This window comes from Salvelinus sp. IW2-2015, linkage group LG33 (genome assembly GCF_002910315.2).
Source record: "Salvelinus sp. IW2-2015 linkage group LG33, ASM291031v2, whole genome shotgun sequence".
Classification (NCBI taxonomy): domain Eukaryota; kingdom Metazoa; phylum Chordata; class Actinopteri; order Salmoniformes; family Salmonidae; genus Salvelinus; species Salvelinus sp. IW2-2015.
In genome coordinates, this window is record NC_036872.1 from 11489212 (window position 1) to 11515409 (window position 26198).

The window sequence follows — 26198 nt, forward strand, 5'->3', positions numbered from 1 at the left end:
CCACAAAGTTGGTATAGGCACAGATGGTGGATATATGTCCCGTTTACGATTGGGAAAAAATGTGTCTACTAAACGGGGTGGCTGTCCCATAGGCATCAATGCATTGGCAACTGGGTCTGGTCTGCTTTCATTGACTGTATATAAACCAGAAAAACTAAGGAGTTTGATGTCTCGCTTCCGTCTCTGGGCTCAGTGCAGCCTGGCATACTCAGCGACCTTTCTCTTATCGATTGGTTAGTTCTTGTGGAATGGGCAGGCTTATGAATTAAACAGTTTCAAGTAGTTTGCAGATACTTTGGGAGAAAGCAGAGCAGTGTCTGAGGGATTCAGTTGAGATCGGCCGCTTGAAGGATTTCTTTAATATATATATATATATATTTTTTACATTATCGTTTTAGTGAGTTAAAAATGCAAAGCTGTGCAAAGTCATGGGGGATCCTATTCGCCAAGTCTGTGAATCCCCATGCACCTTGCAGACACATTAATGGTAAAAGCCGTATCTTTGGGAAACAACATAATAGAATCCAAACACTTAATGCTTGTGTAATTGTACGGGGTCTACGGACTTCTACAGTCTATGCTGCTTCTAGACAGATAGACAGAATACTGCCGAGACACGATGATTTTGCAGAGAGGCACATTGGCCCAGGTGAAAGGGACAAAAGGGAGATGCTGGATGTGCTTGGACTTGAGGTAAGATTTAAATACATTTTGGATAAAGAGAGAAATTATAGGACAGAAAGTAAGCTAATGTGTCGATCCAATGCATGGCAGGCACTCTTGCATGTTTCTTATCATATACAGTAAACGTGCAACTATTTATACAAGTTCAGTTGGTTTTGACTTGTATAGCATTTATTGCTTTTCAGTCGATCGCCCAGTTGATAGAAGATACAGTTCCAGAATCCATCCGTATTCAAAGAAGTATGAAAATGGATGATCCTCTCTGTAAGTGTTTCTTCTTTCCAACATCTTTGACAGCACGTGTTATTGTTGATGTTTGTGTTCTCAATAGATATATTGCCTCGTCAATGTTATAAAATGCTGAATTTGCTAGCCTGTGATTTTTCTTTACAAGTGCGTTATAATGTATTTCTGTTGATATCCCTGACAAATTCATGTTGAATTGATTATTTATTAATCAATCTTGCATATGTCACTCTTTATGTTTTGTCAATATATTTTACTGATCTCTGAATTGTATTCTACAATGGGTGTAAATCAAGCCAAACGAGTGGCTGAAATGTAGATTGCACTCCTATTGTGTGCCATTGTGGAGCGCTCTTCACCCTTAAGTCTTCCTTTGAACATATTTGGAGTTGTTTTTGCGAAACTCAATGACCAGCACCAATCTCCAGTTGGGAAGCCGATGCTAATAGGATGGCAATTGGAGTGTAAAGTTCAGCCTTGAGCTCCTGTCCCAACTCCAGTTCAATCTGGTTATAACATTACATCACAGTTGAAGGAAATGTACAAAGGAACTTCATGAGATTCCTTGATGGGTTAGGCATTTCTTTTCTTTTTCTTACTTGAATACGTATTTTTCACATTTAATAATAGACTGATTTCAGTTGATTGAGCGAATAGTGAGACCTTTTGAAACGTGTTTCTATCAATAATGGTTTGTCTACAGCAGACCTACATTTACGAGGTGTATTTCATTAGCAAACCCATGCTGCATAATTCCATTAGAGACCGACATATCAGATCACTTGCTAGAGATTTACAAAGCTATTAAACACATAGTATTCTGGACAAGTGCAGTACATTCTATTACTACTTTACCTTGTTTTGTATAATAAATTTAATTAATTTCAACAATAGTTCTGAAGCAACTGACAATATGGCCATAATACAATAATTAAACAAAAGTAAATTAAACAGACAAGCATTACATGTAAAGTAAATAAATACATTAGTATTGCTTAAGACAATTATTTGTAATAACAGATGATACATATTTAGCCAATATTTTTACTACTGTACATTGATGCTCTAATGCGCTCTTTCCATTTCATAGTGATCCATAACCAATGTCATACAAACTACTACATTGTTTTCAGAGGTCAATGGTGAAACTGGCTCAGCTGTCAAAATTCCTAGTATGTTTCTTACATCATTTTCTATTTTACATTAGTTACATTAGTCATTGTTTTCACTATTCTGATACACTATATATTATATACAAAAGTGTGTGGACACCCCTTCAAATGAGTGGATTTGGCTATTTCAGACACACCCGTTGCTGACAGGTTTATAAGATAGAGCACACAGCCATGCAATCTCCACAGGAAAACATTGGCAGTAGAATGGCCTTACTGAAGAGCTCAGTGACATTCAACGTTGCACCGTCATAGGATGCCACCTTTCCAACAAGTCAAATTTCTGCCCTGCTAGAGCTGCCCCGGTCAATTGTAAGTGATGTTATTGTGAAATGGAAACATCTAGAAGCAACAACGTCTCAGCCGCGAAGTGGTAGGCCACACAAGCTCACAGAAAGGGACCGCCGAGTGCTGAAGCGCGTTGCAAAACTTACTACCGAGTTCCAAACTGACTCTGGAAGCAACGTCAGCGTAATAACTGTTCGTGGGGAGCATCATGGGTTTCCGTGGCCGAGCAGCCGCACAAAAGCCTAAGATCACCATGCACAATGCCAAATGTTGGCTGGAGTGGTGTAAAGCTCACCACCATCGGACGCTGGAGCAGTGGAAACGCGTTCAGGCAGTCAGACGGAAGTCCATCTGGCAGTCAGACAGACGAAGCTGGGTTTGGCGGATGCCAAGAGAACACTACCTGCCCTAATGCATAGTGCCAATTGTAAAGTTTGGTGGAGGAGGAATAATGGTCAGGGGCTGTTTTTTTTCATGGTTCGGGATAGGCCCCTTAGTTCCAGTGAAGGGAAAACTTAATGCTACAGTATTCAATAACATTCTAGACGATTCTGTGCTTCCGACTTTGTGGCAACAGTTTTAGGAAGGCCCTATCCTTTTTCAACATGACAATGCCACCATGCACAAAGCGAGGTCCATAAAGAAATGGTTTGTCGAGATCGGAGTGGAAGAACTTGACTGGCCCTGACCTCAACCCCGTCGAACACCTTTGGCATGAATTGGAACGCCTGACCTCCCTAATGCTCTTGTGGGTGAATTGAAGCAAGTCCCCACAGCAATGTTCCAACACCTAGTGGAAAGCCTTCTCAGGAGAGTAGAGGCTGTTACAGCAGCAAAGAGGGGACCAACTCCATATTAATGCTCATGATTTTGCAGTGAGATGTAGTATATTTCAGAAGTGCTCAACTTGGGGTAGAGGAATATGTCCTTCAATTGGTAATACAGACTTTGCCTAGTGTACTCTGAAATAACACTGTACTACTAGTCATATGTTATAACAGATTACAGTATCTGCCATTTGCTATTTGCAAAATAGCTGACTGTATATTTCTTGGACCTTATTCTAGGTTGGGTAATAAGGTCCGTGGATCGGGGGGTTTAATACCACCTTCGGTCACTCCTTTCTGCCTCTGTCGCGTTCTGTTATGTAGCAAGCCATGCATGAAGGAACAAACTGATGGCCATACTGGTTTTTGCTTGTTCAGGTTGGAGGAGCTTGGTTTGCAAAGCCAGCAAGGGATTCTCTGCTCAACAATGGTTCTGAATCAGGCTTTTCTGTTGCTTTGAGGATCTTTCTGACCATAGTGAAACTCCCCTTTGATGAAATGTGCAAATACACAGTACGGCCCCCCACACTAAACCACTGGCCTCTACTACTGATGATGCTTCCACTTGTTTTGTTATTAATGTTAGATATTTCCAAACACCATCTTGTGCTGCTGTGTCCTAAAGCATCACATTTTTAAATGCAGGATGGATTTACAGTAAAACGTCTTGTGCCACCTAAATTCAAAGCGCAAATGTTCACATCTTTGTGTGGTGTATAACAGGAGAAATGCTCATCCTGAATATGAGCGTAGTTTGGGCACTCGGTTCAGAGGGGTCGTGTTGTCCATTCTTTGCTGAGGGAGTTGCCAAGCAGCAATGGAATGCCTGAGGAATTCCAGTGTCTCTGTGTGTATTGGCTGATCTCCGCCTCAGCACTGAGGAATTAGGCTAGATAACTAGCCATCGGGAAAGGGACCATATGTTGCACATAATTGTCCCCGCCAATGCGTAGAAATATGATGACCAAATGGAAATGCATTCGACATGTACCAAAATGTTGTATACAGTTCACACACTAACATGACACGCAGAGATGTGGATTACACATCCAATCACATAAAGCTGTTTAGTTTAAATTCCTATCCACTCCATTTTGAAAGTAAATCTGATGCTATATGATGTCACGGCTCATTTGTTTTGGTGGGTTGTTCAGAAAATGGATGTGTAAAATCATTTTCAAGCTGGTTTCATGCAAGCCTCATTGTCAGGATGATCCGGAATCATAATGCAGCCACCTGCCTAGATGGGAGAGAAGATGGCATCAAACGTGTGCTGTTTTGCAGTTGAAATGAAGATGCATTTTTATTCATTTAAATCAAACCAATAAGGAACCATACATCATACACATCAGAAATTCATTTTTATTGAAATGCATTTTTTGTCTCAAATGCATGTGATACCAATTGTGATGGCTATTTCTCCAGGCGAGAATGAAGTCTTGGAGCATCTGCAAAAGATTGCATCAAAGAACAAGGTGTGGAGGTCTTACATCGGAATGGGCTACTACAACTGCTCCGTGCCTCCAGTTATACAGAGAAACCTTCTAGAGAATTCGGGATGGTAAGGGCCACTTTGACACACACACAGAGTGATATATGTTCATCTTGTAGCCAAGTTGTCCCCATTTAGTAGGGCATGCTATATTTGATTGTGTACTCAAGGTGTGTATATGTATGGGCTTCTGTTAGTCATTAAAGCACTAATTGCTACATTGCAGAAGAACTTGCCCCTAATCAGAAATCTTGTGACTTGATGCGCAAGTTTCCAGTTTAGGTTTGCACTGGATTAAATGACATGCTCACGTGGAATCTTGTGATTCATATTTGTTCAACTTAAAACGAGAAACCAGTCTCAATCATAACACTTTGATTTTACATTTTACAAATGCATTTTTCTCTTTATCTTCGTAAACTTCCACTCACGTCAGCCTAGTGTCATGATTCCTTGAAAACCAGCTTGTTTTTCTGTGTATATTTTAATGGTTTCTCTGTATCCTCTTCTCATCAGGGTGACTCAGTACACCCCCTATCAGCCCGAGGTGGCTCAAGGTCGCCTGGAGAGTCTGCTCAACTACCAGACCATGATCTGTGACATCACGGGCATGGCTGTAGCCAACGCCTCTCTGCTGGACGAGGCAACAGCTGCCGCCGAGGCCATGCAGCTCTGCCATAGGTGAGGTCGAGAATAAACACAAGTGGGAGATAGTGGTTGATCATTAAAGGATAGTTAATTTAGTAAAGTTCATGTATAGGGTCTAGTTGAAGTCTATAAATTGGGCCCAGGCCTGGTCAGGCCACTTAGTCAGGAAAAACTCCTGGCCCTACAGGTGTATTCATAATTTTTTTGTTACATGCTCCCCACAGACAGAACAAGAGAAGGACGTTCTACATCGACCCACGTTGTCATCCTCAGACGATCGCTGTAGTGCAGACAAGAGCCAAGTATGGGCATCCTTTCAATACTTCAGGAACAAGGTTAGAACTGTGTACCAAAAGCAGCATCCTCACTATTGGGTGCTCTGCTCTGTGATTGTTGACTAACAGCTACATCGGGGTGAAGACGGTGCTGAAGCTGCCTCATGAGATGGACTTCAGTGGGAAGGATGTGAGCGGTGTGCTGTTCCAGTACCCAGACACCGACGGCAGAGTGGAGGACTTAACCGCGCTGGTGGACCGCGCTCACAAGGGAGGGGTAAGAGAGCCGCCACGTCTGACGTTATTGGTAGTAATGGTTTATTAACCTAGGATGATATGGGGTGGCAGGTAGCCTAGTGGTTAGAGCATTGGACTGGTAACCGAAAGGTTGCAATCCCCGATCTGACAAGGTTCAAATCTGTCGTTCTGCCCCTGAACAAGGCAGTTAACCCACTGTTCCTAGGCCGTCATTGAAAATAAGAATTTGTTCTTAACTGACTTGCCTAGTTAAATAAAGGTAAAATACAATACATCTTGAAGTAAATTGGGTTGGGGGTTTGGTAGAGTTATTTGGATTTGTCGCTCCTGGTTTGGTATATTCACAGTGATTCACTATGATGCAGGTCTTTGGTTGAACAGTGGGCACGTGAGAAAGTGTAGGATGTGGTGATTCCAGTTTGGTACCTAAGTGCTGTGTATGAAGACTCACTGTCTCTCATCCCTGTAGGCTCTGGCTTGCTGTGCCACTGACCTGCTGGCCCTGTGTGTGCTACGCCCCCCTGGAGAATTTGGGGTGGACATCGCTCTGGGCAGCTCCCAGAGGTTCGGGGTACCTCTCTGCTATGGTGGTCCCCACGCTGCCTTCTTCTCTGTGAAAGAAAACCTGGTCAGGATGATGCCTGGCAGGATGGTGGGAGTGACTAGGTAAGAGCCCTTGAGATTCACATTGGTCCTGTTCAGAATGGAAGCAGATCTCGTGAAGTTGGGCAATATAAGCAGCATGTTGAGATTTACTTTATGTCATACTTGCTCATAGTCTAAAAGACTGAAGTATGTGGAACACATACATAAAGACAATATCTTGATGTACATTTGTTTTTAAATGTCCCTTTTTTACCTGCAGGGATGCCGCTGGTAAGGAGGTGTACCGCCTGGCCCTGCAGACCAGAGAGCAGCACATCCGCAGAGACAAGGCCACAAGTAACATCTGCACTGCGCAGGTACTGTACAACCGATACAGGTACTGTACAATATTGACACACTGAGCCTCCATCCAATATTGACTGTTTGGAATCGGCTGAACTTTTAACATTGAGATATTAAATAAATGATAGAGAAGAAGCCTTGAATAGAAAGAGTGAAAGAGACTGGGTTTTATGTCAGAAGTTAATGGTTCTCTGTAGGACGACGGATAGCTTTGGAATGTGTTGGGTGGAAGGGAGGAGAGCAACGTGTTGAGATAGAGAAGACAGATGCACATCTGTGGATTAGGTGAAGGAGGGGTTGAGGTCAGGATGTGTGGACAGATTCCCTTAAGGGAGTAATAAGGGTTTGGTATTCTGTTACCTTGTTCCTGTTGAACCATAAGATGTAAGGATTGGAGAGAAGGATTTGTGTCTTAAGTGGGATGTATGTAACTGTGATGGTGAGAAATGTTTTGCTGTCTGAATTACAGCTGTACAGGTCCCTTGGGAAGAATTAAACTTGGTTAAAGCTTCTCTAGTGTCTGAGTTACTTACTCTGAAAAATAAGAACCTAACATGACACACTGAGCCTCCATCCAATACCGACACACTGAGCCTCCATCCAATACCGACACACTGAGCCTCCTTACAATATTGACACACTGAGCCCCCATCCAATACCGACACACTGAGCCTCCATCCAATACCGACACACTGAGCCTCCATCCAATACCGACACACTGAGCCTCCTTACAATACCGACACACTGAGCCTCCTTACAATACCGACACACTGAGCCTCCATCCAATACCGACACACTGAGCCTCCATCCAATACTGACACACTTTGCCCCAGAGCAATTCTTTTGTGTAAATTTAAAATAAAAAATAAACTAGATGTAGTGGTAGTCTGTGTTTTTCTAAGTATATTTTTAAGCAACTTTCTCTCACCTTCAAACTGTATATGTCTCTTTCAGGCTCTGCTGGCCAATATGGCAGCCATGTTTGGAGTGTATCATGGACCCCAGGGCTTAAAGCACATTGCTGAGAGGACACACAATGCTGCACTGATCCTGGCTGAGGGTATGTCCTCCAACACTCTCACTGCACATATTCATTTTAACAGTGCATTGCTTTATATCTGCCAACTCTTCTCTTACATCACAACACTTGGGGCTTATGTCAATCAACGGTGACCTAATTCAATTACAAGCGTGTATTGAGAAAGAAACAGTAACATTGCTTCTCTTTAGATAAATTATGAATGATACTGAGTTTTTAGAAATTCCTTTCTCTCCCTCCCTTTGTATCAGGTCTGAAGCGGGCCGGACACAGGCTGCACAGCGAGATGTTCTTTGACACGCTGAAGGTTGGCTGCAGTGTGGCAGCCAAGGACATTCTGGCGAGGGCTGTCCAGAGAGAGATCAACCTGCGTGTTTATGGCGAGGGAGTGGTGAGTAGTACCAGATACGGTTTAGATACAGATTACATGCGCGTCCATCCAGTGTTCCTACTGTAAGCAGGTCAACAAAGGTACAACAAAACACTCATCACACTTCAATGTTTGACCCTTAGAATACTTTGTTGAATAATTTTGTAAATAAAGCACACGGAAGCATAGATACTCTTACGTTGAGTCCCCCCTATAGATAAAACCAATGGTGAAGTGTTACAGAACGTTCAGAAAGAAATGTATTGTAGAGTCATTGAGCTCTACTCATTAAATATCTATCTACAGCATTGTAGAATTAGCACCCCTGTGAATAAGCCACATGTGGCCATGTTCATTTATGCTTTAGATACACACACATTTCTTTCACTCTGAAATTATTTCTGTGTTTCCCTAGTTAGGTGTGTCTCTGGATGAGACGGTGAAAGAGAGGGACTTGGACGATCTGCTCTGGGTCTTTGGATGTGAATCCTCAGCGGTATATTTTGATTTCAATATTCCATATAGGAGTATGCATAAACTCCGCATTGACCCGATTGCTATCTTGAGAGTGAGTGCAAAAGATGTATCTTGAAGCCATGGGACAAACACTTTGATTTCAGCTATCCCATATATAATTCCATTAAATCTCAATTTACAGGAGCTCATTGCTGAAAAGATGGGTGAAAGGGTGAAAGGCATTATGGGTAGTCCTTTCAAGAGGACCAGCAAGTACCTCACCCACGCAGTCTTCAACAGGTTGGTCTGTTTGTAACAATCTCAAATTCCAGTACTGGCCTGGGCGTGATGAGGATGACGCTTGATATGCCAGAATTGTTATTATGACTTGTGTTCTCAGTATGACACCAGAATGGTGAGAGACATTAGCTGACCTTCCATATTGATTAGTTCTTTCTGTTGTCCCAAACTGCACTTGATGCCTGATAGAATAATTCCTTGCACTGGTAACATAAGGTTGTTTACACATGTACTGTAAGTGATAATACAGGGTTTTAGACCTAAGGTTTTAGAAGTGAAATAACATATTAGGTCTAAAACGTGTCTTATAATCTTGATTCCCTCTGATTCTTCGTCCCCGTGCAGTTACCACTCCGAGACCAACATTGTGCGCTACATGAAACGCCTGGAGAACAAGGATATCTCTCTGGTTCACAGCATGATCCCACTGGTGAGTCTCATGGGAAAGCAAATAAGACATGTTTTACTTTAGACATGGTGCTTTTCACATGATCTGAATACTACACACCAAAACCTGCAAACCACTGTAAAGATTAGTGGGCTATCACCATTTTTAATATCCATTTTGTTTTCCATGTCAGGGTTCCTGCACAATGAAGCTGAACAGTTCTTCAGAGCTCATGGTGAGTTAATAACAGGTTTGGGGTAAATTTGAATTAAAGGCAGTCAATTCAGGACATAAACTGAAATTCCAGTTCAATAATTTTAAAAAAGGGCATGTATTTTCAATGATTTCTCAATAAACTTAAAAGTAAAAGCTATTTATTTATTTATTTATTTTCATTTTAAAATCCAATCAGTGCCTGAATTGACTACCTTCAATTTGAATTGAACCCAACCCTGGTTAATATCTCTCCTTGTACAAAACCTTAATACACCTCCCTAGTATTGAGTGGGAAAAAATCCTTCTTTAACCTCTCCTCCCCTTTATCTACACTGACTGAATTGGATTTAACAGGTGACATCAATAAGGGATCATAGCTTTCATGTTTTGTAGACTGTGTATGTCCCCTTTTCACCCTGATTACTGCAGTCATTTTCTTTTATGGTGGTGTTGTGAAGAACACTTTAGGTTACCTTGTTATGACTATTTCTCCCATTGTTCCCTCTTTCTAACTGTTTTAGCCCATCACCTGGAATGAGTTTGCCAACCTTCACCCCTTCTGTCCCCTGGACCAGGCTGAGGGTTACCAGCAGCTCTTCAGGCAGCTGGAGAAGGACCTCTGTGAGGTGACTGGCTATGACAAGATCTCCTTCCAGCCCAACAGGTAAGCCCTTCACTGACACCAACATTCTGTGTGTGGGGGGGGATTCATGACCAACTGGGATGTCAGTTTCCCACACATCATCTGAGCGTGATTTACCAAACTGTGATTTATCCCACTGTCAATGGATTCTTGGATTTAGTTCAGGTCATTTTACTTGATCATTTAACTATCATAGCTAGTTTTGTGGCTGATATCTCTATGGTTCCAAGTCCCCCCCCCCCCCCCCACACACACTTATTCAGAATTATCTGGGCTGATGTATAGCACACCGTGCGACATTGGCCTAGATGGAAAGATAGCGGTATGGTTGTTCAACTTAGTCTATGCTTTCCCTTTACAGTTACTGTAAAGCCCATTGACTAACCTTAGAACTTGGTACGTTTGATGATTATGCTGAGACAGGACTTCACTGGGTGCATGTTTCTGAGCATGTGGCTGGTACATTAACAAACTGGATGACCTTGTCTTTCAGTGGTGCTCAGGGAGAATACGCTGGCCTCGCTGCCATCAAAGCCTACCTGAACTCTAAAGGAGATGCTCATAGAACAGTAAGTATGGTTGTAATGAAACGAAACACACAGATTTTTGCTAGCACACGCACTAAGCCCTGCAGAGTCATGCAGTATGGGATCGGGAAAGGGGGATACCTAGTCAGTTGTACAACTGAAATGTGTCTTCCGCATTTAACCCAACCCCTCCGAATCCGAGAGGTGCAGGTGGCTGCCTTAATCGACATCCACATCTTCTGCGCCCGGGGAACAGTGCCTTGCTCCGTGGCAGAACGACAGATTTTTACCTTGTCAGCTTTCGGTTACTGGCCCAACACTCTAACCTCTAGGCTAGTATATCCACCCTTTCTTAATTGTTATCGCAATAAAATGTATATTATAAAATTACAATATTATTTTTGGGAGGATATTGTCAGAAATGTGGGGGTGTATGTACTATAAATGATTACCCTAATAAATGTTCAGCCTGAATGTTTGCTGTAGTCAGCCATTTCCCTGTGAACAGCCTGTAATAAGCGCGTCACATGGTATTGCACACTGGATACAATGTTTTTATCAGCACATGTAAAGCCATCAAGAGACTTGTTTTAGGTACAGACCGCTTATATGTATGATGGCCAAGATAATCATCCACTCGTTTGCCGACAGACATTGTATTGGAAAAGCCTTCTGAAGAATAGCGCGTTTTGGATACTTATACAGGAACTGTTTGAAAGTCCTCAAGTAGACTAGCGGTTAAGAGAGTTGAGCCAGTAACTGAAAGGTTGCTGGTTTGAATCCCTGAGAGGACTAGAAGGAAAATCTGCCGATATGCCCTTGAGCAAGGTACTTAACCCTAATTGCTTCTGTAAATCGCTCTGGATAAGAGCGTCTGCTAAATTACTAAAATGTAAATCTAAGTATCACAACCGTGACTGGAGATAAGACTGCGTGTTCAAGTAGATTTCCCGTTTTGTAATTTGCCATTTGTCCCAAGAGCTCCCACCACTATCAAAAATAACAACTCCCTTATAAGCACATCTTAGATAGTGGTGTGAGCTTTTCAAACAGTCAATGTCCACAGTTGTGCAAATAAAGGACAGAAAACCCAACAATACCTGGAGGTTACTTGATTTCAAGATCCCATATTTGGTGATTTTAAGACTTTGGGATCAGCAAGTCATGGGCAAAACTGATTGAGCTCGGCTGTTTTTCCCGACAGGGGGGAAATGTAAATGTTACCCAACAAACACACAGGTATTCGTGTCCCTGTGACATTGTTGAAAATGTATAAATAAGTCACCTAATAAGGGATAAAATCAGCTGATTACCTATTTTGCATTGATGTCACTTGGAGATTTGCACAAAGAAATGTTAGGACTCTAACACTGTAATGGTTGACTTGCTTAGGCCTAGTTGGCTCTCTTTTACTTTGTGATGGTCTGATTGTAGCTGTCTTTGATGTTTTCTATTTTGCTCAGGTTTGTCTGATCCCCAAGTCAGCCCATGGCACCAACCCAGCCAGTGCCCAGATGGCTGGCATGAAGGTGCAGGTGGTGGAGGTTGACAAGGATGGCAACATTGACATGGCAAACCTCAAGGCACTGGTAATAGCTGGTTGGAGTGATTCTGATAATAAGCTCGCTGTTACAGAAGAGCCTTTCAATATAACCAATGATCTTCAGTATCCCCTCAAATGCTTTTAAATCTAGGAACAAAGAATAATTGAGAAACATGATGGCCAGAGAGTCGGTGGTCACTATCTACCGGTCGTGCAACCAGCAGTGAATTAGCCCCCTTAAAAGTGGCCTCTCGCATTGCAGTCACACAGACTAACCCATTATTCCTCTCTTAGGTGGACAAACACAAGGCTAACCTGGCAGCCATGATGATAACGTACCCCTCCACCTTTGGTGTGTTTGAGGAGAGCATTGATGATGTGTGCAATCTCATCCACCAGAACGGAGGACAGGTCTACCTGGACGGTGCTAATATGAACGCACAGGTGAGAGGAGAGTATATGCTTGTCACCTTGCTGATAAAGTATGTTTTTGTGTGGACATACTGCATAGATCATTTTTAAGTTGAACAGTGTGTTTATATAAACTCTTTTGTATAGTAAGACCTTTTTTGCTAAAATAATTAAAATAACACATTGGGTTGCTTATCCAGGTGTTAACTGAATCATGGACCCATCAATCACAATCAATCACAAAATTTTGTTATTTGAGTTAATTGAGATACCACACACACACACAAGAATGTGGACACCCCTTCAAATGAGTGGATTCGGCTATTTCAGCCACACCCGTTGCGTATATAAAATCGAGCACACAGCCATGCAATTTCCATAGACAAACATTGGCAGTAGAATGGCCTTACTGAAGAGCTCAGTGACTTTCAACGTGGCACCATCATAGGATGCCACCTTTCCAACAAGTCAGTTCGTCAAACTGTTGCTAGAGTTGCCCCAGTCAACTGTAAGTGCTGTTATTGTGAAGTGGAAATGTCTAGGGGCTGGTGCTGTTTTTCATGGTTTGGGCTTAGTTCCAGTGAAGGGAAATCTTGCATACAATGACATTCTAGACGATTCTGTGCTTCCTAGTTTTACAAGGCTCCCAGGGAGTGCATGGGTGTGCGGTGACTATTCCACAGAGTGACCTTTGACCACAAGTCTGTGAAAAATGCAGATTACACATTTCTTCAAACCTCCTGGTGTAACGGATGTGAAATGGCTAGCTAGTTAGCGGTGGTGCGCGCTAATAGCGTTTCAATTGGTTACGTCACTCGCTTTGAGACCTTGAAGTAATTGCCTTTCTATCACCCTGTAATCTCCTCTCTCCTGCCTGCTCTGCTCTCTACAGGTGGGCTTGTGTCGTCCTGGTGACTACGGATCTGACGTGTCTCACTTGAACCTCCACAAGACCTTCTGTATCCCCCACGGGGGCGGAGGACCAGGGATGGGACCTATCGGAGTGTAAGTGACCATAACGGGATTGTTTCCATCAAATGCACAGTAATGGACTAAGTACAAAAACTGAACCTGCCCAAAGGAATATAACTGGCCAAATCCATTATAAATGGGGAGTTTTGTCCTGGTCAGGTCACATAATATATGTATGCCATTTAGTAGACACATTTATCTGAAGTGACTCAGTAATGCGTGCATACATGGTAAGGAAACACTCCTGGCACAATTCTTTCTGTGCAAAACATGACTTAAAAGTGAATAATTAATGACTTTTGATGACTTAATGGAGTTGTGCATGTTTAACAGGAAGGAGCACCTCTCCCCGTTCCTGCCCTGCCACCCAGTGGTCAGCATGTCAGCAGGCAACATGTCCAGCTCCCTGGGCACCATCAGTGCTGCCCCCTGGGGCTCCAGTGCCATTCTGCCCATCTCTTGGGCTTACATCAAGGTCAGTACCAGTGTACTGTAACTATCCTATGGTTCAGTGCCATGAAATGTAAATAAAGATAATGATAGATTTGTTAGAATAGTGCTATTGGTGATACTTTAAAGGTCTTTATAGGCAACTGCAGCTGGAAAAACATTCAACTGAAGTGGGGACGTACCTGTTTAGTACATGCGTTGATACCCTTTTGGATCCTACTGTGTAGATGATGGGAGCCAAGGGACTGGTTCATGCCACAGAGGTGGCTATCCTTAATGCCAATTACATGGCCAAGAGATTAGAGAGTCACTACAAGATCCTCTTCAAAGGCAGGAAAGGTGAGTGGTGTTGGTCCTATTCACCCAAGTATGGTGTCCTGTGTCCATCAGTAATCGGCCAACACTAGCAAATGTTGATTTTCTTAACACAGATTTTTTGGGGTCCACAGGTTTTTGTGCCCACGAATTTATTTTGGATGTGAGGCCATTCAAGAAGACCGCCAACATTGAAGCGGTGGATGTGGCAAAAAGGCTACAGGATTATGGTGAGCTGGAACATGGATATTCACAATATTGCATTTACGGATAGTTTGGTACTGCTTAAAAGTCAACAGGGTCTACTTCTGTCTCTTTCTGTATCTTATGTAAAAATAATTGCAAATAAAATATATATAAATGCAAATTTATCCCCCACATTCCACACACAAGACCTGCTTACTTAAGTACATATATTTAAAGTAATGTTTTTTTATATTTTTTATTTAACTGAGCCCTCTCCTCATCCCCCTCTGTATCTGACCCTGGCCAGGTTTCCATGCACCCACCATGTCCTGGCCCGTGGCAGGAACCCTGATGATCGAGCCCACGGAATCAGAGGACAAGGCAGAGATGGATCGCTTCTGTGATGCGTTGATGGGAATCAGACAGGAAATAGCAGACATTGAGGAAGGCAGGATGGATGCCCGCGTTAACCCACTGAAGGTGCACTGCACTGGCCTGACTCATAGACACAATTTACACACTGTGTGTATTAAGCCATGCAATCCGCTACATACAATGGTCTATAAACTCAGTTATTTTCCTCAATTAAATAGGTGTGTCTGTGTGTGTGTGTGTGTGATAGCCTCCTATATTTCAAGCTAAGTTATAACAACTGATTGTGATAAGACATACCACTCTGGTGTTATAAAAAATCTGTGCTTCATTGATAGGACCTAAATGTAGCAAGAGATGAGGTATGTTGCCAGAGCAGCTAAAATAGGTGTTCACTTGGGTCTGTCTGTGTCCACAGATGGCCCCTCACTCCCTGGCGAGCATCATCTCCTCCACCTGGGACAGGCCCTACTCCAGGGAGTACGCTGCTTTCCCCCTGGTGAGTCTTCCCTCTGGAAAACAATCACAACACACACTACCAACTCCACTTCCCCTGAGGAAAAAATGGCTCCGTTTACAATTTGATTTACCAAAATCGTTATACACAGATTATTTTACTCTCTCTGTATTAATGTTAATAAATTGTAAGCATGGTAAACTCAAATGTTTCTCATTTTAAAACTTCCAGCCATTTGTGAGGCCAGAGACCAAGTTCTGGCCATCCATCTCCAGGATCGACGACATATACGGTGACCAGCACTTGGTCTGCACTTGCCCCCCTATGGATGTGTACGAGTCACCATATGAGGAGAAGAGAGCTTCCTCATGACACTAACGCCTCTGTTATATCAGCCCTCATCATTCATCACACTTCCAAATTTCCGTGATGTGCCCTTGGTGCCTCAACTCTGTCTATGTTCTATGTTGTACAAATAGTTGCCTTGACTCTCCCTTCACGCTGTTTTATTCTCTAAATTCCAGGATCGGCCAAAAAAAACGTATATCTCAACTTGTGCAGGGTTGTTGTTTATTTGCCATCTGTTTCATGTATGAACATTTTTTTATGTGCATTTTGACACTTGTTTGCCTAATTACTTATACTAACGTTAGTCTTGATGTTAATACGTTTTGGGAATAAAGAAAGTTAATAATCTTTAAATGACCTGTAGGAAAAATAGTTGTAATAAACATTGATTGTCTGGATCTTTTCTTGTTCAGTTTTGGAAGTAGACTAGACTTCAGTAAAAATCACATTTGAGGTAATACTGCCAGCTAGATATGACTTTTGGAATAGCAGCACTTGTTCAGTCTCACATGGTTTGCCACATGATTTGTTCTGTGGGACACAATACTAATATATCTGGACAGAGGTTTTTTATCACCAGATTACATTATATAATTGGGTGAAAAATAATAAGTGACGATTACAGTTCTCGTAACTGTCCTGTGTTCAGTCTTTGATGCTAATTAATTGGGCTTTTAAAGTATTACAGTTCAAAATAATGAATGTCCTGTTCAGTCTGCCCACAGACATGGCATGAGAACCTAAGGAAAGTTCATTTTATTAATATGGTTAATCCTATTTGGTGATAATTTTTTTGCTTTGCCTCAGAAAATCTATTTTGTGTGATTTATGACTGAAAGCACAATCAATGGAACTGTTGTGAAATTTCTTCTTAACTGCCATTTTTTCCTTAACTATAGACTTAAGGAAGAAAGAACATGTTTTAGAACAGTAATCTCAGTACGAAATATGCTAACATGACTGCTAACTAGATAGCTAGCTAAATTGGTTACCCAGCAACAAACATCTTAAGAAGATTCGTAAGAAGATATTTGGAAAGTTCATAAGAAAATCATTCAATCTTAAGATATTGCACTTACAAACTATCTTAAGAAAATATAAGAAGTTCTTAAGTTTTTGTGTAAGAAGTGTTTTGTGAATCCGGCCCCTGGTTCCTCCCCATTGTTTAAGTGAAAGAAAGACAGTCAAGTTGAGCCTCCTGAGACTAACTTTTTTTTTTATACCCCTTGATATTTTCCACATTTTGTTGTGTTACAGCCAAAATGTTAAATTGATTACATTTGTCTTGTTTTGTCACTGGCCTACACACAATACCCATAATGTCAAAGTGGCATTATTTTTTGAAATTTGTACAAATTAATTAAAAATTCAAAGCTAAAATGTCTTGAGTCAACAAGTACAGTGCATTCTGAAAGTATTCAGACCCTTTTTACCCACAATTTGTAATGATAAAATAACAACCAATGTTTATATCCCAGGACAAATTAGTTAGCAACAGCAAGCTAGCTAGCTAAATTGCCATAAATGTTTTATGCTTTTCAACCCGTCCCCAAATTAATATAATTGGTTCAGAGTTTGTTTTGATATTTCAACCTGCGTGTCCTGATTGCGTCTGGTGTGGGGGGACAAAATCAACATGCGTGCGATGGTGCACGCTGACTCACACGCGTGTGTTCTGGTCAGCATGTTATTCAAAAATATATTACAAATAGTTTTTCCACCTCATCAACCTATAAACAATACTCCATAATGACAAAGCAAAAGCAGGTTTTTAGAAATTTTAGCAAATTTATTTTTAGGTCTCTCTCGAGATGTTAGATCGGTTCAAGTCCAGGCTCTGGCGGGGCCACTCAAGGACAATCCGAGACTTGTCCCGAAGCCACTCATGCATTGTCTTGGCTGTTTGCTTAGGGTCGTTGTCCTGTTGGAAGGTGAACATACGCCCCCAGTCTGAGGTCCTGAGCGCTCTGGAGCAGGATCTCTCTGTACTTTGCTCTGTTCATCTTTCCCTCAATCCTGACTAGTCTCCCAGTCCCTGCCGCTGAAAAACATCCCCATAGCATGGTACTGCCACCATCATGCTTCACCGTAGCGATGGTGCCAGGTTTCCTCCAGACGTGACACTTGGCATTCAGGCCAAAGCATTCATTCTTGGCTTCATCAGACCTGAGAATCTTGTTTCACATGGTCTGAGAATCCTTTAAGTGCCTTTTGGCAAACTCCAAGCGTACTGCCTTTTATGTGTCCAAATGCACTGTATCACCTTTTCCACTGGGAAGTTTTTGAAATAACTTAGGATGAAATTTGGAGACCCCAGCTACAGGCTTCTGTAACCATACTTACATGAATGAACAGTGCCAAACCTACTGAGTTGATTTATGATTTCAAGAATGTTCTAATTATTAGTCCAGACTTTTCACTGTATTTTTTACAATTTCTATACTGTTAAATATTAGCCACTATCGGTAGCCACTGTCAGTTACACCCAAATAAATCTATAACTTTTACTGACTTTAGTGTTATAGTTTCCTTACATTTTGCATCATTCAATTACATCGTTAATTTACCTTTTTGTTTCCACTGGCACGTTCATGTGGTTGTTCCTGAGGATCGATCGCTAGCAATAGTGGATCATATTAGGCTAACATATTACAAGTTGTGCAATAATTTGAGCCATGTAGCCTATTTGAATCATTATGAAACGCAGACCAACATGTAGTAGCAGTTTAAACCTCAAGCCTGGCCGCACGGTTCACGAAGAATGGACCGTTGTCATCACAGTTCCATGATTGGGGAGGATTATTATGGTAGATTTATAGGACTAGTGTTCAACCCCTATTGTACACTTCTCACCTTCCAATATTTCATGCATGGAGCAATTGAATATGGCAATTTTGAGGATGACTCAAACCACTGTATTTTTTATTCACCAATATATTTTGTATTATTCATTAATATTTTCCTAACCCTAAATAATATACAAGATCAGAGTATTTTTAAATCTACAAATAGGTGCTGAAACGGAGACGAATATGTGTGTATTTAGGATTACATGGCTTTCTTTCATTGATCCCTAATATTCTGAACCATTTATTCTAGTCTGTCAAGAAAATACAAATTAAATGTACACCATATTTAAAGGGATGGCTTCAGATAAATGAATTGAAAAACCTAATGAATGAAAAGTCCAGGAGAAAATAGCTTGGCCAGCAAGTGGGAGAGTTTTCAGCGATTGAATTACATGTATTCAGGACGCGCCTGCAAAGCCTGTTACGCACCAGCATAAGTGAAGTCTGAATACCAACTATTGAGAAGTGCTTAGCATACATTTCCTAAGTCTGAATCAGGACCTCAGTGAATTGCAAAATGTTGGCAAACACAAAACCCACTTCGATGAGCATAAAAATACATAAAAAAATAAAAATAAGTACAATTTTCAAAACGTTATTTTCATACAAATATTGCAAAAGTACCGTTCTATTTTTCTAAATGAAGGCTACTACGCTAATGAATTGATTAAAGTCCTTATATACAACACAGGTATGTGTGTTATTCAAGTAGAACAAAAATGGTGCCCCTGAGAGCAAGGCTTGAGTACTCCTATCACAATGACTTTTAAACAAAATAAATGCTGGGCAATGCATCTTCAGTTGACCTTTGGTGAAAGAAAGTGTCTAGTTGTTTGAGCATGAAACCCATTTTTGTTTCTTTGGCCAACTTTAACTCTAAAACTATGCAATATAGAGTTATATACAGATGAAAAATAAGTTATACTGCATTACAAACAAGACAAGTTGCACTCAGCCTCCCTGACCTCCTGCATAGTCACTTTAATACCTACATGTACATATTACCTCAATTACCTCGACTAACCGGTGCCCCCGCACACTCACTCTGTACCGGTACCCCCTGTATATTGCCTCGCTATTGTTATTTTACTGCTGCTCTTTAATTATTTGTTACTTTTATTTCATTTTTTTTTGTATTTTTCTTAAAACGGCATTGTTGGTTAATAAGGGCTTGTAAGTATGCATCTCACTGTAAGGTCTACTACACCTGTTGTACTCAGCGCATGTGACATATAACATTTGATTTGAAGTGAAACATGACTATCATAGTGGAGGTGATCCATGACGGGGTGCTGGTGAGGACTCCAAAGTGGTTCTGGATCTCTAGGAAGAAGAGGCCAAATTCTAGAGGACACATGCAGTGAGGCCCAAGATAAAGAAGACAGAGGTGACCACCGTCCATCCACAACCCCCATCAGGGGGGCCACCAGCCTAACTGGCCTTCATACTGGGGCTCTGCATCACAGCTCTACAGCATGCTAAGAACACACATGTACAGTAGGCATATACAGTATGCCCACTACTGCGATAGAGTGAATAATAGTAGTATATAAAATCAAGCCTAATATATAGTACCAGACAAAGGTTTGAACATACCTACTCATTCTTTATTTTTACTATTTTATACATTGTAGATTAATAGTGAAGACATCAAAACTATGAAATGACACATATTGAATCATGTAGTAACCAAAAAAGTGTTAAACAAATAAAAATATATTTTATATTTGAGATTCTTCAAAGTAGCCACCCTTTGCCTTGATGACAGCTTTGCACACTATTGGCATTCTCACAACCAGCTTCATGAAGTAGTCACCTGGAATGCATTTAAATTAACAGGTGTGCCTTGTTAAAAGTTCATTTGTGGAATTTCTTTCCTTCTTCATGCTTTTGAGCCAATCAGTCGTGTTGGCAAGAACAGCTCAAATAAGCAAAGAGAAATGACAGACCATCATTACTTTAAGACATGAAGGTCAGTCAATCCAGAACATTTCAAGAACTAAATCTAGCTATACATTAAAAAGCCGATACGTGAATTCTTCCATAGTAGCCGTTATAACTTGGCTACTATAAATGGTAGGAAGCAATTTTTTGAAACAAATTGTCCCATCATCTCCAAACTGTTCCCTTTCAATTGCTACCAAATTTATGCTTTTTATATTTATTTTGTAAGAAAATGTTTTATTTAGCCATATCTATACATACTCAGTGGCCAGTCTATTAGATACAGCACCCACAAAAATAGTTCGCTCCTACAGACCGTGAGTCACGTGGCTGTAGATTGCTATATAAAGCAGACAGACAGGCAACAAGACATTCAGTTACTGTTCGATTGAACGTTAGAATGGGCAAAATGAGTGACCTAAGTGACTTTGAGCATAGTATGATCATCAGCGCCAGGAGTGCCGGTTCCACTATCTCAGAAACAGACGACCGCCTGGGCTTTTCATACACAACAGTGTCTAGGGTTTACCGAGAACGGCATCTCGGAACGCAAAACTCGTCGGTCCTTGTCACGGATAGGCTATTGCAGCAGACAACCACACTTGGTTCCACTCCTATCAGCTAAAAACAAGCGGCGGCTCGTGGGCACGTGATCGCCAACACTGGACAATTGAAGAGTGGAAAAACATTGGTCTGGTCTGACGAATCGCGGTTCCTTTTGCGTCATGCAGAGTCAGGATTAGATGCAAGCAAGAGTCCATGGCCCCATCCTGCCTGATGTCAACAGTACAGGCTGGTGGCAGGGGGTGTTACATGGGGGTGCACACGTTAGGTCCCTTGATACCAATTGAGCAACGTTTCCATGCCCCCGAGAATTCAGGCTGTTCTGAAGGCAAAGGGGAGTCCAACTCAGTACTAGATTGATGTACCTAATAAACTGGCCATTGAGTGAAGGCTAGTCTTAGTGGGCGCTATGGATCTCCACTATCGTCTGGGCTTAATGTGCCCAGCCGGTAATACACTCGTGTCCCCCGGACTGGGCACCCTCGTTGCGGGCCCCGGACCGGAGACCGTCGCCGGGGGCCCCGGACCGGAGACCGTCGCCGGAGGCTCCGGACCGGGGACCGTCGCCGGAGGCTCCGGACCGGGGACCGTCGCCGGAGGCTCCGGACCGGGGATCGTCGCCGGAGGCTTCGTGCCATGGATCGTCGCCGGAGGCTTCTTGCCATGGATCGTCGCTGGAGGCTTCGTGCCATGGATCGTCGCTGGAAGCTTCTTGCCATGGATCGGCGCTGGAGGCTTCGTGCCATGGATCATCACTGAGGCATCTTGCCATGGGGATCATTCACGGAGGCTTCCTTGATGGATCATCACTGGAGGCTTCGTGCCATGGATCATCACTGGAAGGCTTCGTGTCATGGATCAATCACTGGAGGCTTCTTGCCATGGATCATCACTGGAGGGCTTGTCGTTCATGGATCATTCTACTGGAGTGAGAGACGTATGGGCATTCTGGTACGTGGAGCTGCCACAGGGCTCACCAGGCTGGGGAGACAACAGGAGGATTAGTTCTTGGGCGCAGGCACAGGACTCACCAGGCTGGAGAGGACATACAGGAGGCCTTGTCCTTGGCAGAGGTACCGGATACACTGGGCCGTGGAGGCGCACTGGAGGTCCTCAAGCTTAGAGCCTGCAAACCCGTCCTGGCTGGGTGGTTATCTTCACCCTGCAAATGCAGGGCGCTGGCCACAGACGCACTGGGCTGTGCAGACGTACCGGAGACACAGTGCCAGGAGAGCCGGCCACCAGGATATACTGTGCCGAGGAGGCGCACTGGAGGTCTGGAGAGCAGGGCTGGCAACACCCGTCCTGGCTGGATGCTCACCCTAGCCCAGCAGATGCGGGCGCTGAAATGTAGCGCACCGGGCTAAGAAAATGCGTACTGAGGACACCGTGCGCTCCACCGCATAACACGGTGCCTGACCAGTACACTCACCACGGTAAGCACGGGGAGTTGGCTCAGGTCTCCAACCTGACTCAGCCAAAAACTCCCCGTGTGCCACCACCCCCCCCCCCCCCCCCCCCCCCCAACATTTTCTATTTATTAGAAAAGACGCCCGAACAAAACAATAAACACTACAAAACAAACCGTGAAGCTAAAGGCTAAGTGCCATAAACAAAGTCAACTTCCCACAAAGACAGGTGGGAAAAAGGGCTACCTAAGTATGGTTCTCAATTAGAGACAACGATAGACAGCTGTCCCTGATTGAAAACCCACCCGGCCAAAACATAGAAATACAAAATATAGAACGAGAGAACATAGAATACCCACCCCAAATCACACCCTGACCAAACCAAATAGAGACATAAAAAGGATCTCTAAGGTCAGGGCGTGACACTCGAGATATGTTGTCGGAGTCGATACAGCCACCAGGATTCTTTATGCGTCGCGCCGACAGAAATAAACATCTTTCTGGGAAGAAGAAGGGTGGGGGTGTATGCTTTATGATTAACGACTCATGGTGTAATCGTAACAACATACAGGAACTCAAGTCCTTTTGTTCAGCTGACATAGAATTCCTCACAATCGAATGCCGACCATATTATCTCCCAAGAGAATTCTCGTTGGTTATTGTCACAGCCGAGTATATCCCCTCTCAAGCTGATGCCACGACAGCTGTCAAATAACTTCACTGGACTCTATGCAAACTGGAAACCATATATCCTGAGGCTGCATTTATTGTAACTTGGGATTTTAACAAAGCAAGTTTGAGAACAAGGATACCTAAATTCCATCAGCATATTGATTGTAGCACTCGTGCGGGCAATACACTGGATCACTGCTACTCTAACTTCCGCGATGCATACAGGGCCCTCTCCCGCCCTCGATTCGGCAAATCTAATCACGACTCCATTTTGCTCCTCCCGTCCTATAGGCAGAAACTCAAACAGGATGTACCCGTGACAAGAAATTTTCAACGCTGGTCAGACCAATCAAAATCCACGCTTCAAGATTGTTTTGATCATGCGGACTGGGAAATGTTCCGGGTAGCCTCAGAGAATAATAAAGATTTATACGCTGATTCAGTGAGTGACTTTTTAATTAAGGAAGTGCATTGGTGATGTTATACCCACTGTGCCTATTAAAACCTACCCTAACCAGAAACTGTGGATAGATGGCAGCATTTGCACAAAACTGAAAGCGCGAACCACCGCTTTTAACCATGGAAAGATGACTGGGAATATGGCCGAATACAAACAGTGTAGTTATTCCCCCGCAAGGTAATCAAACAAGCAAAATGTTGGTATAGGGACAAAGTGGAGTTGCAATTCAACGGCTCAGACACAAGACGTATGTGGCAGGGTCTACAGGCAATCACGGACCACAAAAAAAAGCCATAACAAATAAGCTTTTGAAGTGTCTGTCCTATATCTAGGAGACATAAGAGAGCTCAGGAAATATATTTAAGACACATATTTAACCCCTTATTTTTGTTGCCACAAAACTACCTCTGTACTTCTATTCATTTGTAAGGTTTACCTTCAGACAAGTCCTGTGGGGCTTTTGAGAGTCTCATCTTTCCATAGTGTGGTCATATTAGTTAGGCCAAACCGTTCCAACATTTTCGTGAGAAAACTGATTTGTGGAGAGGGCCTCTATTTATACATATCTGAGTGGGCCACTCCCCTTGCAATCTCATTAGTTCACTACTAATAGGCTAGTGGCAAATCCTCAAAAAGGTCTTTGGTTTTTGAGATACCCTTACCCGAGGTATAACAAATCACAACAACATTTTTCCTTATCGCGAAGGTCTATATGAAATTAATAGTTGTGTCAAAATATTTTACTGCAAAAGTGGTTACATTTATAGATATTGTAACACACCCCCTTAACTCAAACCTTGCAGAATAATGCCTGGCTGGAAGGGGGTGGGCCACATAAGCTCAAGTAACCCAATGTTGCAAGCTCTGATATTGTTAACATTTGGAATAAGAGATGTCAATTGTCTGCCCTACAGTACATACAGAAACAAACATTAGGATATCTTAAAGCATTTAGGAAATATAGACCTACATATTACCTCAACTAACCGGTGCCCCCACACACTGACTCTGTACCGGTAACCCCTGTATATAGCCTCGCTATTGTTATTTTACTGCTGCTCCTTAATTATTTGATACTTTAATTTATTTTCTTTTTAGGTATTTTTCTTAAAACTGCATTGTTGGTTAAGGGCTTGCAAGTAAACATTTCACTGTAAGGACTACACCTGTTGAGTTCGGAGCATGTGACAAATAACATTTGATTTTATTTTATTAATAAGCATGACAAGGCATTCTAGGCAAGCTCAGAGGGGGAGAGAGTGTGCATCTCATCAATGCAGGTCAGGAACAAAGAGAAAGAGAATTAAACCTTTTTATAACAGCTGAGTTTTTGGGATTCAAAATCTGAGTACTTGACCAATAGTATTACTGTAAAATGAACCTCCAATTAGATATCAGACCTACAGGATGTAAAGACAACAGAACCTCTGCTTCACAGAGTTGTGACATAATGGGGGTTGGAGAGCAACACAGAAGGCTGATTTCCTGTGAAGACAATAAAACCTTTTGCATAGAGTGTAAAGACTCAGGGGCCTTCCTACATAATCCTCCCGGATGTCCACTGGTAGTCACTGTAGACAATCTCATGGTCATAGTAGCATCACTTCAGGAGTGTCCATTTGGCGGGTAGCATTGTCTTTCTTTAGACATGCAAATGTTCTAGGTAACACCTTCCCTGCAAGCAAGCTATAAAAGAATGCTCTATTCTTCTTGTAAAAGCAAAGCACAGAGACTGAAGGTACACCAAAACATCACAACTTCACGGCTCTGAAGTGTATTAGCATCTCAGTTTACAGCACCAAACATTAGCATACCAATGGTGAAAGTTCTAAGATAATTTTGTGAGAAACAAGGCAACCACACACACACACATCTATACATTCAGATGGACTTATGCACTGCACTACGCATAGGAAAACAAACTATTCTTTGTGTCTTAACAGGAGCCATTACATTTTGTCTATCTGTACACATAAAAAAGCAGATTCACAAAAGTAACCTACATACTGTAGCATCACAAATGGATATATAAACTATTGAGTTGCAAAGGAAGAAATTATACAACGGGTGGCTCTAATCCTGAATGCTGAGTGGTTAAAACCGCATTCCAGCCGGTGTCTATTCCACAAGTTGCCACTGGCTAAATCTATGACACTAAAATGCCTATTTACTCTTTTCCATCTGACTGCACAATCCACTGGCGCATCAGTCCAGCCAGGCAATTTATAAACTTGATCTCCACTATAAAAAGCCTCTAGACATTATCTCACATTTCTTTTAGACTAACAGCAGAGATTTGTATAAACCTTACTGTCTGTCTCTCAGACATTTGCAACATTGTTTCAATATTCAAATTCGATCTCCAGCTGTCCTATAGTAAAGAATGTGTTGGGAGTCAGGACGAGACAGACAGACAGACAGGCAGGCAGTGTTTCTCAGCCAGTCGAAATCATGAATCAGCTGGCATCA

General features: G+C 42.3%; 1 protein-coding gene across 1 annotated transcript; it reads left to right on the top strand.

Annotated features, from left to right (window-relative positions):
• Nucleotides 1-254: 254 nt before the first annotated feature.
• Nucleotides 255-16229, top strand: gldc (glycine dehydrogenase (decarboxylating)). The gene is made up of 25 exons (XM_023978682.2): nucleotides 255-693; nucleotides 870-948; nucleotides 4643-4778; nucleotides 5226-5390; nucleotides 5582-5659; nucleotides 5762-5909; nucleotides 6360-6556; nucleotides 6756-6852; nucleotides 7793-7898; nucleotides 8129-8268; nucleotides 8663-8743; nucleotides 8906-9003; nucleotides 9349-9433; nucleotides 9585-9626; nucleotides 10129-10271; nucleotides 10744-10819; nucleotides 12241-12366; nucleotides 12615-12764; nucleotides 13624-13736; nucleotides 14037-14178; nucleotides 14381-14492; nucleotides 14603-14698; nucleotides 14962-15134; nucleotides 15445-15525; nucleotides 15715-16229. Exons 1-25 carry the CDS (start codon nucleotides 409-411, stop codon nucleotides 15853-15855), a joined length of 3090 nt encoding a protein of 1029 aa, XP_023834450.1. The 5' UTR covers nucleotides 255-408; the 3' UTR covers nucleotides 15856-16229.
• Nucleotides 16230-26198: the final 9969 nt, after the last annotated feature.

What these genes read in the sequence shown, in the direction of transcription:
- gldc (XM_023978682.2), top strand. Translation starts at nt 409, where the DNA reads ATGCAAAGCTGTGCAAAGTCATGGGGGATCCTATTCGCCAAGTCTGTG. An exon ending in TGGATGTGCTTGGACTTGAG is followed by an intron (nt 694 to 869) that starts GTAAGATTTAAA and finishes ATTGCTTTTCAG; the next exon opens with TCGATCGCCCAGTTGATAGA. An exon ending in AGTACGCTGCTTTCCCCCTG is followed by an intron (nt 15,526 to 15,714) that starts GTGAGTCTTCCC and finishes TAAAACTTCCAG; the next exon opens with CCATTTGTGAGGCCAGAGAC.